Source organism: Chiloscyllium punctatum, chromosome 5 (genome assembly GCF_047496795.1).
Source record: "Chiloscyllium punctatum isolate Juve2018m chromosome 5, sChiPun1.3, whole genome shotgun sequence".
Taxonomy (NCBI): domain Eukaryota; kingdom Metazoa; phylum Chordata; class Chondrichthyes; order Orectolobiformes; family Hemiscylliidae; genus Chiloscyllium; species Chiloscyllium punctatum.
Window position 1 is genome coordinate 105,232,171 of NC_092743.1, and position 16,297 is coordinate 105,248,467.

The following is a 16,297-nucleotide window of genomic DNA, read 5'->3' on the forward strand; positions in this document are numbered from 1 at the left end:
ATGTTGATAAATTAGGCCAAAATCAATGCAGGTTCAATAGAGGTAAAACTATCGTAGTCAGATTATAGAATTGGAGTGGAGGAGGCAGATAGCATAGATCCATTTAAAAGGAGAAAGAAAGATATGTTGACGGAATGAGCTAAAGATGGGTTGGAGGAGATTCGTTGAGCATAAACACTGACACAGATCACTTGAGCCAATTGGCCCGTTTCTGTCTGTCAATTCTACATACTGTAAATGCACAATTTCTTTACTGCTTCATTGATGAAAACCATCTCCACTGTTTTCACTGAAAGATTCTGTAAATCTAACAAACATTCAATGCATTTTCCATCAACCCTTTCCAGTAGCTTGTGGGTAATGAGCTTTTATATTTTTGTTATGAAGCAATACATCAGTGGTCCAACTCTGTAGAACTGTTGTTTTATTTTCCACTTCCTTTCAGGCACCCAGACTTTTATTGAAGAGGACATTAAGGAAGAAACCTGTGGTTGTCTGCTGTTTCTTCACTGCCCTATCGATGGTGGTAATAAATACTTACCCATCTCTCCATTTTGACGACAAAATGTCTGACCTTAATTACCAAGCACCCAGCCAGCTACACGGAAAATTTACTCAGCAAAGAAGACTGTCGAGAAACACTGGCATCTTCCCCAAGCAAACAAATAACTTCCACAGAGATGAGAAATTACTACCAATGGAAAACAGCCATCTAAAGAGATGGCATTCAAATGTTAAGCCACATAGCTATCTGGAGCCACTTAAAGAGTGGTACAGCTACAGAGGAATGCAGAAGGCTTTCAACATGTCAGAACATCGAAACAAACTTCCACAGAAAAGATACAAAACTAGAAAGATCATACCACTTCGAACACTAAATAGCCAGATACAGGAAATCAAGGATGCTGAGCCGTCTCTGATTCCAGGGCGCCCATGGATTAACCCAATCTGTTATCAATCTTCAATGGACAAGGCCATTTCACAAGTCCCTAACTCAAGTAGGAACACAACAACCCTGTCTGAAATAGGTTCAATTTTGAATTACTCAATAGATAAAAAGGGCATGAAGTTTCTGCAGACTCAGTGCAAACTCGACATTCAGAGCAAATCTAAAAAACGAGTTTTACCACAATTTAAAATTCCATCAAATCAGAGCAGAATACTCATTCAAATGATTAAAGGCAATGAATACAAGGGAATTGGGAAAGGACTGCCCATTATCACCGAAAGGATAAAGTACCCGGATTTTTCTTCGATAAACTACGGGAAATCTGAGCAACTGAGTACATCACAAGTGAGCAAGAGGATAATTGAGTCTAAGATCTGTAACAGTGTTGAAACCAGCCATCCAGTTTTAGAGGTGGAAGATAACATTACATTTCAGGATACTCCACCCTGGTTTGACTCAAATGATATTGAAAAGATGAAACTTTTGGCTCATGGGTCAGTGGTAGCAAAAGCACGGATACCAGCTCATGGGCAAGTCATCAAAATAGGTCTGAGCTTACATTCTCCTGTTGTGATTGATGACCTTACAGGGCATTGTCAAGAGGGATTGTGTGGGATAATAAAACGATCTAGTGACCTTGATGAGGTTCTAGCTTTCCATTTGGACAGGGTGTTGGGTCTAAACCGGAGTCTGCCTGTTGTAGCTCGAAGATTTAATGATGCATTGCTCCCATACAAGTTCACAGATGGAATGGCTAGGCCAGTTGTTTGGTGGGATACAGACATTCACCATCTGAATGATCCCAATAACGACCAGAATTCATTCGAGTTGAGTTGGTTTCAATACCAGGCAGTGCTGCGGCAACACTGTGGCATCAGTAAAGCTCCTGAGAATCGCACGGTGCCCTGCCTGGGTGTGAAACACTCCGAATGGGGCAAGTTAGCTCTGTTTGATTTTCTCTTGCAGGTAAGCTTTTCTTTTTCAGGGCCGAGCTAACTTTTCACAAATGTTCTACTTAGAAACATTAGACGAAATGGCTGGATTTTTTTATCACCCACGCCAGAGCTGCAGCTGATGGAGGTGTGGAGTTAAAACTGATGAACGTTGGGATGGGGGGGAAGTGGTGGTGGGTGCAGGGGAGGAGAGTGGAGGGGAGAGTCGGGGGAGGGGCCACTTACCAACTTCCACTGATACTGTCCTATAAGTGAAGTATCTTATAAATCATCTGCCTGCATTCGGACCTTGTCAATTATTAGCAAGTTAAGGGTCTCTTCCCACTGCCTGTGTTATATCTCACCAACACTGTAGGTTTGATACATGCTCCATTGTGAAGTCACTGAGCCTTTAACCTGAGCTTACGTTCTCCCATTGTGATTGATGACCTTGTAGGGCATTGCCAAGAGGGATTGTGCGGGATAATAAAACTATCTAATGATCTTGATGAGGTTCTAGCTTTGCATTGGACAGGGTGTTGGGACCAAACTGGAGTCGGCCTGTTGTAGCTCGAAGATTTGATGATGGATTGCTTCAGCCTGACTTCAGCCTTTGGTGGAGAGCAGGGATGGACAATGGGGTTCTGTCCACTTGGAACACTCACAGGACCCCATCTAGCTGCAAAGAGCCACTCCAGTTTGAAAGAATCCCTGTGGCAAATTGGTCAACCGTCCTCCTCTTTGCCAGGCCCTGCCCAAAAAAGCTTACCTGATTTCCCTTAACCTGTAGCCTCCAGCTCTGCCTGGCACACATTTTATCTGCAGCTCCAGCTGTGTGCATGGTTCCTAGTTGCACAGCTGGCACCAAAGAGCTGTCAGCCCTCTAATTGACTGGCAGCTCTTAGAGGCAGGTCATGCTGCCTCAGGATGTGGATGCCATGATCTCATGACCAACGGTGTGAGGGCTCCCCAGGATAGCAGAGACAGGATGATCCTGAATTACCAGTTATTGAAAGGGGTCACCACCTCTGCATTAAATCCTGGTTTATGCATGATTTTACACGTTTTTGTGGGTGTGTTGACAATGACAGTAAGGCATGCTGGATGTTGTACGTGAGGGAGTTCAAAACTAAAGGGCGGGAACCGAGGGGCAACTTTTTCACACAGAGGGTGGTTTGTGTGTGGAATGAACTTCCAGTGGAAGTGGTAGATGCAGCTACAGTTACAACATTAAAAGACGTTTGTACAGGTTTATGAACAGGAAAGGTTTAGAGGAATATGGACTAAATGCAGGCCAATGGGACTGGTTTAGTTTGGGAAGCTAGGTCGACATGGATGAGATGGACTGAAGGGTCTGTTTCGGTGCTGGATGACTCTATGTAGAGATATTTGCAATACTACAACAATTTATAGTATCTTTAACATACTAAGATACCCAAGATGCTTCTCTGGAGCATTTTCAAACAAGTTTTGACACTGAGGAAACTTCTGGGCAATTGATCAAAAAGCATGGTCAAAGAGGTGGGTTTGAAGGAATTTCTTACAGGAATTTCTCCAGGCCTCTGGGCTTGGATGGGGTGCGGTCTGTATAGCAATGAAAGAAAGTGGGAGTACCAGACATTTCTCATTGTCATAAGGATATCTCCCCTACTTAAAGGCAAATTGAGCCACTTAAGTGATCAATTAAGGACCTCATCCTGTTGCTGTTGCCATTTTATTAATGGCAAGTGGACTCTATGCTACTAGAGGAAACTCATCAGGCTGCACGGCAGATGGGGATACTTTCTTAGAACAAAGAACAAAGAAAATTTACAGCCCAGGAACAGACCCCTCTGCCCTCCAAGCCTGAGCCTGTCCAAATGTACTGTCAGTCAATTCCTAAGCATCGGTGGGCAGCACGGTTAGCACAGCACCAGAGACCCGGGTTCAATTCCCGCCTCAGGCGATTGTGTGGAGTTTGCAAGTTCTCCCCGTGTCTGTGTGGGTTTCCTCCGGGTGCTCCGGTTTCCTCCCACAGTCCAAAGATGTGCAGGTCAGGTGAATTGGCCATGCTAAATTGCCCGTAGTGTTAGGTAAGGGGTAAATGTAGGGGTATGGGTGGGTTATGCTTTGGCGGGTTGGTGTGGACTTGTTAGGCTGAAGGGCCTGTTTCCACATTGTAATGTAATGTAATCTAATCTAATATATAAAAATATTTAATCGGTATCCCTCTACTCCCCACCTACTCATGCATCTGTCTAGATGCATCGTAAATGAATCTACCGTGCCTGCCTCTACCACCACTGCTGGCAACGCGTTCCAAACGCCCACCACCCTCTGTGTGAAGTACTTGCCGCGTGTATCCCCCTTAAACTTTTCACTTCTCACCTTGAAAGCATGATCTCTCGTTATTGAATCCTTCACCCTGGGAAAAAGCTTGTCTCTATCCACCCTGTCTATACCCTTCATGATTTTGTAAACCTCAGTCAGGTCCCCCCTCAATCTTTTTTCTAGTGAAAATAAATCTAACCTACTCAACCTCTCTTCATAGCTAACACCTTCCATACCAAACAACATCCTCGTAAACCTTCTCTGCACCCTCTCCAAAGCGTCCACATCCTTTGATAATGTGGCGACCAGAACCGTACACAGTATTCCAAATGCAGCTGAACCAACGTCCCGTACAATTTTTACATGATCTACCAGCTCTTATACTCAATATCCTGTCCAATGAAGGCAAGCATACTATATGTCTTCTTGACCACTCTATCCACCTGTGCAGCAACCTTCAGGGTACAATGGACCTGTGCTCCCAGACCTCTCTGCCCATCAACTTTTACCAAGGCTCTTCCGTTCATTTTATAATTCGCTCTAGAATTAGTCTTGCCTAAATGCATCACCTCACGTTTGTCTGGATTGAAATCCATCTGTCACTTTTCTGCCCAACTCTCCAGTCTGTCTATATCCTCCTGTAATCTTTAACAGTCCCCTATGCTTTCTGCTACTCCATCAATCTTCGTGTTATCTGCAAACTTGCTGATCATTCTAACAGTGCCCTCTTCCAGATCATTTATGTATATTACAAACAACAGTGGCCCCAACACTGACCCCTGCGGAACACCAATCTCCATTTCAAGAAACTCCCTTCAACTACTACTCTCTGTCTCCTGTTGCTCAACCAGTTCTTTATCCACCTAGCTAGAACACCCTGCACACCATGTGACTTCACCTTCTCCATTAATCTCCCATGGGGAACGTTATCAAACGCCTTACTAAAGTCCATGTATATGACAGCAACAGCTCTACCTTCATCTATCAACTTGGTCACTTTCTCGAAGAACTCTATTAAGTTGGTAAGGCACGATTTCCCCCGCACAAGACTATGTTGCCTATCACTGATAAGCTCATTCTTTTCTAAATATAAATAGATCCTATCCTTCAGTATCCTCTCCAGCAACTTTCCCACCACCGACGTCAGGCTCACTGGTCTGTAGTTACCCAGAATATCCCTACTACCCTTCTTGTACAGGGAGACAATATGAGCAACCTTCCAGTTCTTTGGACAGTCCTTGGCTCTCAGAAGCATCCACACCCCCTACCCCTAGAAGTCTCCACTCATCTCAGGAACACTGCCAACTGCCCTCATAAAGTGCCCCACCCTCCTCACCAGGCCCTGCCAGGTCTTGATATACCCAGGTTCCACTTATTTGAGCGAGAAGGGTGCCATTCTTTCATGTCCTTTTTCCTGGTGCAGCCCCAGCAGTGGCCACTGCTCCTGGTAGCACTGCTGAGGCACTGCCTCTATGATTGGTCAACAACTGCTGGAAAAATTGAAAGTAGTGGGAGTCAAGGATAGAATTTTCCATTGGTTGGAATCATATTTAGCACAAAGGAGGATGATTGAGATTGTCAATGCTAATCATCTCTGTCCCAAGCTATCACTCCAGGACTTTCTTGGGGTAATGCCCTCAACCCAATGAACTGCAGCTGTTTCATCAATGAATTTCACTCCATTATAAAGTCAGAAGTGATGTTTATTGCTAATTACACAGTGTTCAGTGCAATTTATAACTCTTCAGCAGTCCACACTCACATGCAGTAAGACCTGGACAACATTCAGGTTTGAGCTAATTAGTGGCAAATCATATTGGTGCCACACACAAGTGCCAGACAATGACCATTTCTGACAAGAGAGAATCTAACTAGCTCTCTTTAATATTTAGTGGCATTACCATCACTGAAGCCTCCGGTGTCAACTTTCCATAGGTCATAATTGATCAGAAACTGAGCTGGACCAACCATCTAAGTAGTGTGGCTACAAGTGGTTGGTCAGAGGAAAGCAATTCTGTGGTGAGTAACTAACCCTCCAAAGCCCATCTGCCATCCAAATGGTTTAAGTTCATGGTTTAATGGAATACTCCCCAATTCCCTGGATGAATACAGCTCCAACAACATTTAACATCATCAAAGATAAAATAACCCACTTGATTGGCACCTCATCCACCAACTTCACATCCGTGCTTTATTTTTATTTCCAAAACCTACTTTATTCAAAAAAATCTTTATGTATATATACATAGTCACAAATGCAGTTCGGTTCTGTACAGAAGCTTATCAAGGAAACAAACAAACATTGGAGTTTGAATCTATCTAAACAAACCAAAGACTTTTCTTACATATATTAGATTATATTTACATGTATTGAGGCACTAGGAGAGTCTGATAACTGAACAGATCCCCGTTTGACTTTAGTCGGAAAACCTCAAGTCAGTGGTCTTTCCCCACTGTGCCCTGGCAGCAGCTGCCCCAATCTTTAGTGTGTCACTCAGCATGTAGTCCTGAACCTTGGAATGTGCCAGTTTGCAACACTCAGTTGAGATCAACTCCTTGTTCTGGAAGACCAACGAGGGTCTTCCACCAAGTTGATGGTCCTCCTGGCACAGTTGATGCTCGTCTCAGTGTGTCTGTCGGGGATCAAAGCCGTAGAGCACAGAGACCTACATCATGGAACTATTTGGTATGAACCTCGACAGAAAACATTGCATTTTTCTCCAGACTTCCTTTGCAAAAGCACATTCCAGAAGGAAATGTGTGACAGTCTCAATCCCCCCTGCAGCATATTCGAGAGCAACGTGTAGTGATGCTCACATCCCTGCATCACAGCACCAAATAGGGCTGGAGGGAAATAATTATTGTACTTATCTCTCTTGCAATTTGATCCTAACTCTAACCTTAAACACTTCAGGGGAGGGTGAAAGTGAGGAACAGTGGGTGGGAAATATAGACACATGAACCCACAGTTGGACGCCGCTTCCTCTTGGAAAACAGTTTAGAGCAAATGAGGTTCTAGGTCCAGAATTTAGAATTATGTTATTGAGGAAGACGGAATTAAAAGCTTAGTAACCATTGGAGGCAGGCTGTATTTCTTCTAGTTTATCACCATTCCTCCACTCAATCTCAAATAAATGGCAGAAGGAAGTCAAGCTCAACATGCCAGTAATGACTAATAAAACTTTGAAGAATGCTTGTTATTTGAGATTTTGTTTGTTGCAATTGCCAACTAACAGTATCAGACATTGCTGAATGATAGGGAGCTCACACAGAAATCAAAGGAGTTGCTGTATAAGACTATGAAAGTGCAGCTGGTGTGTTACTGCTGTGATTCATTAAGTAGTTATAAAAAAAAAGCCATGGGCTGGAAGTAATTCAGTGATTAGTCATGACTCTGCATTGCAGACATTAATTACCATGACCAAACACTGAAGCAAACGTTCTTGATAATCTAAATGAAAACCTGATGTCTTAGCAACAACTGATTAAAAAGCACATGTTTTCTATCACAGAAAATTTGAATGCCTTTACTGGTCTTCCAAGGTGCATCTTATTCTGTTACCCAGTATCAGCACAAATAGTTTCTGTTGGCAAATTGAACCATTTTCAAACAAGAGAAATGCAGATAATTCTCATTTCTAATGAGTGCTGTTTCAACTAAGTATTATTTTCAAAACGTTTTGTGCAAACATTGTCCCAAACATTCATCACATATGTGGTCTGTGGGCTGAATAGCCACAAACTCTGCTGAGGAGCCAGTCTCTTCTGAAATTACACTGGGAGATTAATCTCACAAAGCAGTAATTGCTACTCCTCAGAACTTTGCATGTCCTTCAATGGTAAACTCAGAAAAGTTGGCTAGCCTGGGGTGATCGAGGATATGTGGTTGATATTTCCTTTCATTCAAAGAACAATCTAATTGTGCCCCTTGATAAAGGGGATTGCTTCTGTCCCTCTGCACCCAAAAACATTTTAGTTTCTTCACCTTCCTGGGGCAGGTACCATGAAAACAGACCATAACCCCAAAAGGCCTAAAGACATTTTGAACTTTTAATTACATGTTTGTTTGAAAAGGAGTATCTGAAATAACTCCACAGAGGGAGATATCCCATCATGAAGTCACCCTTTATTTACATGTGTAGAGTACATGGACTCTGACTAGCTAGCTCAGAGACAGTCCCTAGACTGAGGAGAATCCCTGAGACTCCTGTTTGTATCTGTCAGCCAGGACTCCCTGATTGGCCCAGGTTAATAGCCCCAAACAGGGAACTCCTATTCACTGACATCCACCTGGCCAACCTCGTTCCAATCATGACAGGATCTAAGGCAAAAAATGACCGCATTTGTAAAATTTTGTGCAATAAACATCAGTGACAGTCCAGAAAATCTGTGTTGATAACTTTTTGCCGAAAGGAAGTCCCTGAAATGTCATATCCTTTGGGTGTCCAGAAAACTTCAAAGTGACGGACCTCAAAAGGAAGTTGTCTCTGATGGTGAACATGATAGGAGAAAAGAGAGTGATTTGGGTGAGAAACTACAGAGGTTAAAGCCAGTTTCTAACATGATTTGTGTTTACTGGTGGATGAAGGTATATGTTGAGAGGGTCACAAGTAAGAAAACCTCTAGTCATCCCCACACTGTAAGTAAAAAGAAAGGAAATCTGTCTGTCTTTGGTACAATCTGTAAAGTAGCAAAACCACAGTCAAAAGCCTTTCAGCTGTCCTACAAAGCCACGCACCTGAAAACCAACTACTCACTTATCAATATTAGTGTTACCATTACCACTCAATGTTAAAGCTACAACATCTCATTAACTATTCTTCGTAGAGCTCAAAGATTAATTTAACATTTATCTTTTTTTGGATTCAGCTCTCATTTCTAATCTGTCCATATGTGAGTTGTTATTATTTCTTATGTTTGGTAACTAATGAACTCACTCTTGTTTACGCAAGAAAGCCTGGTTATATTGGCTCCTGTTAAAACATCAATTCATTGGCTTCAGAGAAAGATTTCCAAAAGGGAAGGGATTATTTTTTAATTAACCTTATTGTGACCAACCGAAGGGTTGAGTGATTAATGAACCAGTTCGTCCCTCCTTTATGTGTCCCATTTGAATCTGTAATAAAGTGGTGAGCCGAGCCTGGAACTAATTATAACACAAACCCCAACCAAGCCTCGAAACACAGGCATGTCCCTTTCCAGTAACTCCTACAAAACAGGACTGTCAAATGTAGGCTTTCCATTCCTTTGGACTCAGAAACGGACTTTGAGTGGGGGACTTGTAACGTATAGTCATCCTAGAATCTGCCCAAATTTTGCATCCTGAAAAGGGTGCCTGAGTTTCATTGTAGAGTGTAAACACAACATAGGAGACACAGTTACGGTGATAAGCTCAACCCATTTGACATAGGGGATAAGTGCTGTGGCTGAGGGACTATGGTGTCATCCAGCATCCATCTCAGGTTTGGCTTCCCCAACAGGTAAGTTGCTGAAATACCATAGACCACCTGCTTCAGTGGGTGCTTGGAGCTTTGAGTATCTGTTCTGCGATTGGACGGAACACAGGCAAACAACTGAAACTTGTAAAGAGAGGCCAACTCCTCAATTGGCAAACTGGAATATCAGGACCATGTGTATGGGATTGATAGTTGTCTTGCAGCTGATCTGTAAAACGTGCAGAACATTAATGATTGACATGGAATTTAAAAGCTGAAAATTGATACAGCGTTCTAAATGGCCCTCTGAGATTACCTTGAATTATACTTGAAGGAGAGTACTCTCATCGAGGATACACTAGACACCACAGGGATCCTGCTTTCGGTCTTTGGTATTGAACCCATGGTGAAGGATTTTAGCAAAGCTCCTGACTCACTTGCCATATGCAAAGCTCCGGGTGCTGATGCTACACTACTTGATCTTATCAAACAAGGGAAACCAGCCTTCTGCATAATCACCTTTACCTCTGCCAAAGAGAGAGGCCTGTACCTCAGGATATGTATGATGCAAAGAGTGTTACCCAATAGAAGAACAAGAACTGTGACTGCAATGATTATTAAGACAACTTTCTACCCAGCATTGAGGAAATTGTATTTGCTTATACTGCCCTTATATACCTGCAGATCCTGGCAGACTGCATCTAATCTGAATCTCTGTATGGTTTCAGGCCAGGACAATCTACAATTGATATGATCTTCTTAGGCTGACAGCTGCAAGTGTAATGCCATGAACAAAGGAGACCATAAACAAAGGAGACCCCAATATATTGTTACAATTCTAATAGGAGCTGAAAATGTGTTGCTGGAAAAGCGGAGCAGGTTAGGCAGAATCCAAGGAGCAGGAGAATCGACATTTCGGGCATGAGCCCTTCTTCAGGAATGAGGAAAGTGTGTCCAGCAGGCTAAGATAAAAGGTAGGGAGGAGGGACTTGGGGGAGGGGTGTTGGAAATGCAATAGGTGGAAGGAGGTCAAGGTGAGGGTGATAGGCCGGAGTGGGGGTGGGGGTGGAGAGGTCAGGAAGAAGATTGCAGGTTAGGAAGGTGGTGCTGAGTTCGAGGGATTTGACTGAGACAAGGTGGGGGGAGGGGAAATGAGGAAACTGGAGAAATCCGAGTTCATCCCTTGTGGTTGGAGGGTTCCTAGGCGGAAGATGAGGCATTCTTCCTCCAACCATCGTGTTGCTATGGTTTGGCAATGGAGGAGTCCAAGGATCTGCATGTCCTTGGTGGAGTGGGAGGGGGAGTTGAAGTATTGAGCCACGGGGTGGTTGGGTTGGTTGGTCCGGGTGTCCCAGAGGTGTTCTCTGAAACGTTCCGCAAGTAGGCGGCCTGTCTCCCCAATGTATAAGAGGCCACATCGGGTGCAGCAGATGCAATAAATGATATGTGTGAATGTGCAGGTAAATTTGTGGTGGATATGGAAGGATCCCTTGGGGCCTTGGAGGGAAGTAAGGCAGTCCTCACTTTCTCCACAATTCTAATAGGAGGCAAGCACTGGTAACAAGGCCAGCTGCTTCACAAAACATACCAAAACCTTAAATCTTTTATGTCTTCACCAAAGTGGGCAGTTATTTCTCTTTTGCACTACCGTCCAGAGAAAAAGACATACCTGCTGACTTTCTGCAATTAACTCAAAAAATAATTTGTTTATTAGAAAAAAAAGTCTTACAATAGATGGTAAAACTGCTTAACAACTAAGCTACTGTGTAGAATTGAATGATATCTGCTCGATCCTAAACATACACGTGGCAAACAAGATAAAAAAATTTTGCAGAGATGATACAGATTTAAAATAAAACAAAAAAGGACAAAATACCACGGTGGACCAAGAGTCCAAACTTAAAAGTTAAAAATAGGAAGACTTCTCACAGTCCAGTTGATTTCCTGTTGACGACATCGAAATGCTGGTAGCTAAAGAATTGACGTGATTTTCAAATCAGATTTGAATCCAAATGAGACTCAGTTAGAAATCCAACTATTTCAATTTATTAGGTCTCTACAATATTTCTGCTGAGAGATAGAGAGAAAAGGATCATTGCAGCTGGTTCTGCTTTGGGGTTTTTTTGTTGTAATTGTTTAGAAGACATAGCGCTTTGCCTTCCAGCTTGGAAGACTTTCTTCAACTAACACAGTTCTGTATAGTAAAAACATTGACTCCAATCTAGAGGCTGTTGCTAGGCAACCTTCAGCACAGGACTTCTTCCAACCAGCGTGTTCAGTAATTAAAGCCATAAAAGCCAAATCTATTCACTCTTAAAAGCTTGGTTTGTCTTCACTCCACGAAATGACCTGACATTTTGTAAACAGGAGGTGAACCACAACATGTTATTTTTTTCAACTTTTCTATTCCAAGAAATCACATGGTATATCCTCTTCAGCACAGGAATTGCCCAAATACTTCCATCTCTTCCAGCTTTTTTCTTATCATCTTCGTTAAGGGCTATGTGTTCCTGACAATATTGCCTTCATCAATCTTATCGAGCCATTCAATCATGGGACAGAGACAGTCTCTTTAAGCTGTTGGAGAAACTTAGCTGCCCATTAAAAGCTCCTCAATGTGTGGAAAGTGTGCGCACATTCAGCAATTGACCGAGCATATTGCAGCACTGACGAAAGAACTCGAAGACCTTAGGCTCATCCGAGAGAACGAGATCTTTCTGGACAAGACCTTCAGTGATGTTATTACACCAATCATGCCAGAAGAGAGCAGAAGAGTGCAGACGATGAGGAAGGCAGAGAGGAGACAGGTGCAAGAGACGCCGGGAGAAGTACCTGTCAGGAACAAGTTGAAGCTTTTGGAAACAGTAGAGTCTGATGACACTACCAGTTCGCAAGGCGGCCATGTTTGTCAATCAAAAGTTGCCGCAGAAGCAGAGCGGAAGAGTCGGACATCACATAGAGCCGTGGTAATAGGGGACTCCATCGTGAGAGGAACTGACCGGGGTTTTTGTGGCAGCAGACGGGATTTAAGGATGGTGTGTTGCTTTCCTGGTGCTAGAGTGAAAGACATCGCGGACAGAGTGCAGGACATCCTCAAGGACGAGGGTGAAGAGCCCGAGGTGGTGGTACACGTCGGCACAAATGATGTCGGGAAGAAGAGGAGGAACATACTACAGCGAGACTTCGCAGAACTAGGAAGAAGGCTAAAAAGCAGGACGTCCAAGGTGGTTATCTCCAGTTTGCTTCCAGTTCCTCGGGCTAGTGTGGCCAGAAACCGGGAGATAATGGACTTGAACGTGTGGTTGGGGAACTGGTGCAGGAAGCAAGGTTTCAAGTTCTTGGATCACTGGGGTATATTTTATGGTAACCATAAATTCTACAAGAGAGATGGCTTGCACCTTAATAGAACAGGGATCGGCATTCTGGCAGGCAGGTTTTCTGCTGCAACACCGCTACATTTAAACTAAGTAGCGGGGGGGAGGGGACAAGCTGGATGTTTAAAAAGGAAATTGAAGGGGTAGTTAGAACAAGAGAAGTCAAGAAAGACAACTGTATCAAGGAGGCAGAAAACTGGAAAAGGCATCATGCTGTAAAGTTGAGTGAAATAAGGGTTGAGGGGAAGGGTGAGAGCAGTAACAAATTAAAAATTCTATATATGAATGCACGAAGCATTAGACACAAGGTGGATGAGCTTGAGGCTCTTTTGGAAATTGGCAGATACGATATTGTGGGGATAACTGAGACGTGGCTTCATGGGGACAGGGCCTGGGAAATGAATATTCAAGGCTACATGTGTTATCGTAAGGATAGACTGACGGGCAGAGGGGGTGGGGTGGCCTTGTTGGTAAGGGAGGATATTCAGTCCCTTGCGCGGGCGGACCTAGAGTCAGGGGATGTAGAGTCAGTGTGGATAGAGCTTCGAAACACTAAGGGTAAAAAGACCCTCATGGGAGTCATCTACAGGCCCCCAAACAGTAGTCTGGATGTTGGAGGTAAGTTGAATCAGGAGCTGAAATTGGCTTGTCGCAAAGATGTTACTACAGTTGTTATGGGGGATTTTAACATGCAGGTAGACTGGGAGAATCAGGATGGTATCGGGCCTCAAGAAAGAGACTTTGTGGAGTGCCTCAGAGATGGATTTTTAGTGCAGCTGGTGCTGGAGCCGACCAGGGATAAGGCGATTCTGGATCTGGTATTGTGTAACGAACCAGAATTGGTCAGTGACCTCGAAGTGAAGGAGCCATTGGGAAGTAGTGACCATAATACAATAAGCTTCAATCTGCAATTTGAGAGGGAGTGGGTACAATCTGAAGTGACAATATTTCAGTTGAATAAAGGGAAATATGGAGCTATGAGGGAGCAACCTGCCAAAGTTCAATGGTTTAATACCTTAACAGGGAAGACCGTGGAGGAACAATGGCAGATATTTCTGTGTATAATGCAGAAGATGCAGGATCAGTTCATTCCTAAAAGGAAGAAAGATCCCAGGAGGAGACATGGGCGGCCGTGGCTGACAAGGGAAGTAAAGAAACATATAAGGTTAAAAGAGAAAAAGTATAACTTAGCGAAGATAAGCGGGAAAACGGAGGACTGGGAAGCTTTTAAAGAACAACAGAGGATTAGTAAGAAGGAAATACGCAGAGAAAAAATGAGGTACGAAGGTAAACTGGCCAAGAATATAAAGGAGGATAGTAAAAGCTTTTTTAGGTATGTCCAAGGCAAAAAAATGGTTAGGACAAAAATTGGGCCCTTGAAGACAGAAGCAGGGGAATATATTACTGGGAACGAAGAAATGGCAGAGGAATTAAATGGGTACTTCAGATCTGTGTTCACTGGGGAAGACACAAGCAATCTCCCTGAGGTAACAGTGGCTGAAGGACCTGAACTTAAGGGAATTTCTATTTGCCAGGATTTGGTGTTGGAGAGACTGTTAGGTCTGAAGGTTGATAAGTCTCCGGGACCTGATGGCCTGCATCCCAGGGTACTGAAGGAGGTGGCTCGGGAAATCGTGGATGCGCTGGTGATTATTTTCCAGAGTTCAATAGAATCGGGGTTGGTTCCTGAGGATTGGAGGGCGGCTAATGTTGTGCCACTTTTTAAGAAGGGTGGGCGGGAGAAAGCAGGAAATTATAGACCAGTTAGTCTGACCTCAGTGGTGGGAAAGATGCTGGAGTCTATTATAAAGGATGAAATTACGGCACATCTGGATAATAGTAACAGGATAGGACAGAGTCAGCATGGATTTATGAAGGGGAAATCATGCTTGACTAATCTTCTTGAATTTTTTGAGGATGTAACTCGGAAGATGGACGAGGGAGATCCAGTGGATGTAGTGTACCTGGACTTTCAGAAAGCTTTTGATAAAGTCCCACACAAGAGGTTAGTGAGTAAAATTAGGGCGCACGGGATTGGGGGCAAAGTACTAGATTGGATAGAGAATTGGTTGGCTAACAGGAAACAAAGGGTAGTGATTAACGGCTCCATTTCGAAATGGCAGGCAGTGACCAGTGGGGTACCGCAGGGATCCGTGCTGGGACCGCAGCTTTTTACAATATATGTAAATGATATAGAAGATGGTATCAGCAATAACATTAGCAAATTTGCTGATGACACAAAGCTAGGTGGTAGGGTGAAATGTGATGAGGATGTTAGGGGATTACAGGGTGACCTGGACAAGTTAGGTGAGTGGGCAGATGCATGGCAGATGCAGTTTAATGTGGATAAATGTCTGGTTATCCACTTTGGTGGCAAGAACAGGAAGGCAGATTACTACCTCAATGGTATCAAATTAGGTAAAGGGGCTGTTCAGAGAGATCTGGGTGTTCTTGTCCACCAGTCAATGAAGGCAAGCATGCAGGTACAGCAGGTCGTGAAGAAGGCTAATAGCATGCTGGCCTTCATAACAAGAGGGATTGAGTATAGAAGCAAAGAGGTGCTTCTGCAGCTGTACAGGGCCCTGGTGAGACCACACCTGGAGTACTGTGTACAGTTCTGGTCTCCAAATTTGAGGAAAGACATTCTGGCTATTGAGGGAGTGCAGCGTAGGTTCACGAGGTCAATTCCTGGAATGGCAGGATTGCCTTACACGGAAAGACTGAAGCGACTGGGCTTGTATACCCTTGAGTTTAGAAGACTGAGAGGGGATCTGATTGAAACGTATAGGCTTATGAAAGGACTGGACACTCTGGCAGGAGGGAACATATTTCCGTTGATGGGGGAGTGCCGAACCAGAGGACACAACTTAAAAATACGGGGTAGACCATTTAGGACAGAGATGAGGAGAAACTACTTCACACAGAGAGTGGTGGCTGTGTGGAATGCTCTGCCCCAGAGGGCAGTGGAGGCCCAGTCTCTGGATTCTTTTAAGAAAGAATTGGATAGAGCTCTTAAAGATAGTGGAGTCAAGGGGTATGGAGATAAGGCTGGAACAGGATACTAATTAGGAATGATCAGCCATGATCATATTGAATGGCGGTGCAGGCTCGAAGGGCAGAATGGCCTACTCCTGCATCTATTGTCTATTGTCTATTGTCTATCTACTCTAGTCCCATTTTCCAGCACTTGGTCCAAAGCTTTGTGTGCTGTGGCATTTCACATATTCATTTAAGTACTTCTTCAATGCTGTGATGGTTCCCACATCTAACACTCTCTCAGGCAGTGAGTTCCAGAAA

General features: G+C 43.7%; 1 protein-coding gene across 1 annotated transcript in view; it reads left to right on the forward strand.

Moving 5' to 3' along the window:
• gask1a (golgi associated kinase 1A) overlaps positions 1-16,297 on the forward strand; it is a 58,405-nt gene that overhangs the window by 19,120 nt on the left and 22,988 nt on the right. The window contains exon 3 of the mRNA XM_072570950.1: positions 446-1,915. Within this exon, the coding sequence (XP_072427051.1) occupies positions 446-1,915 (1,470 nt within the window). The remainder of the gene's footprint in view (positions 1-445; positions 1,916-16,297) is intronic.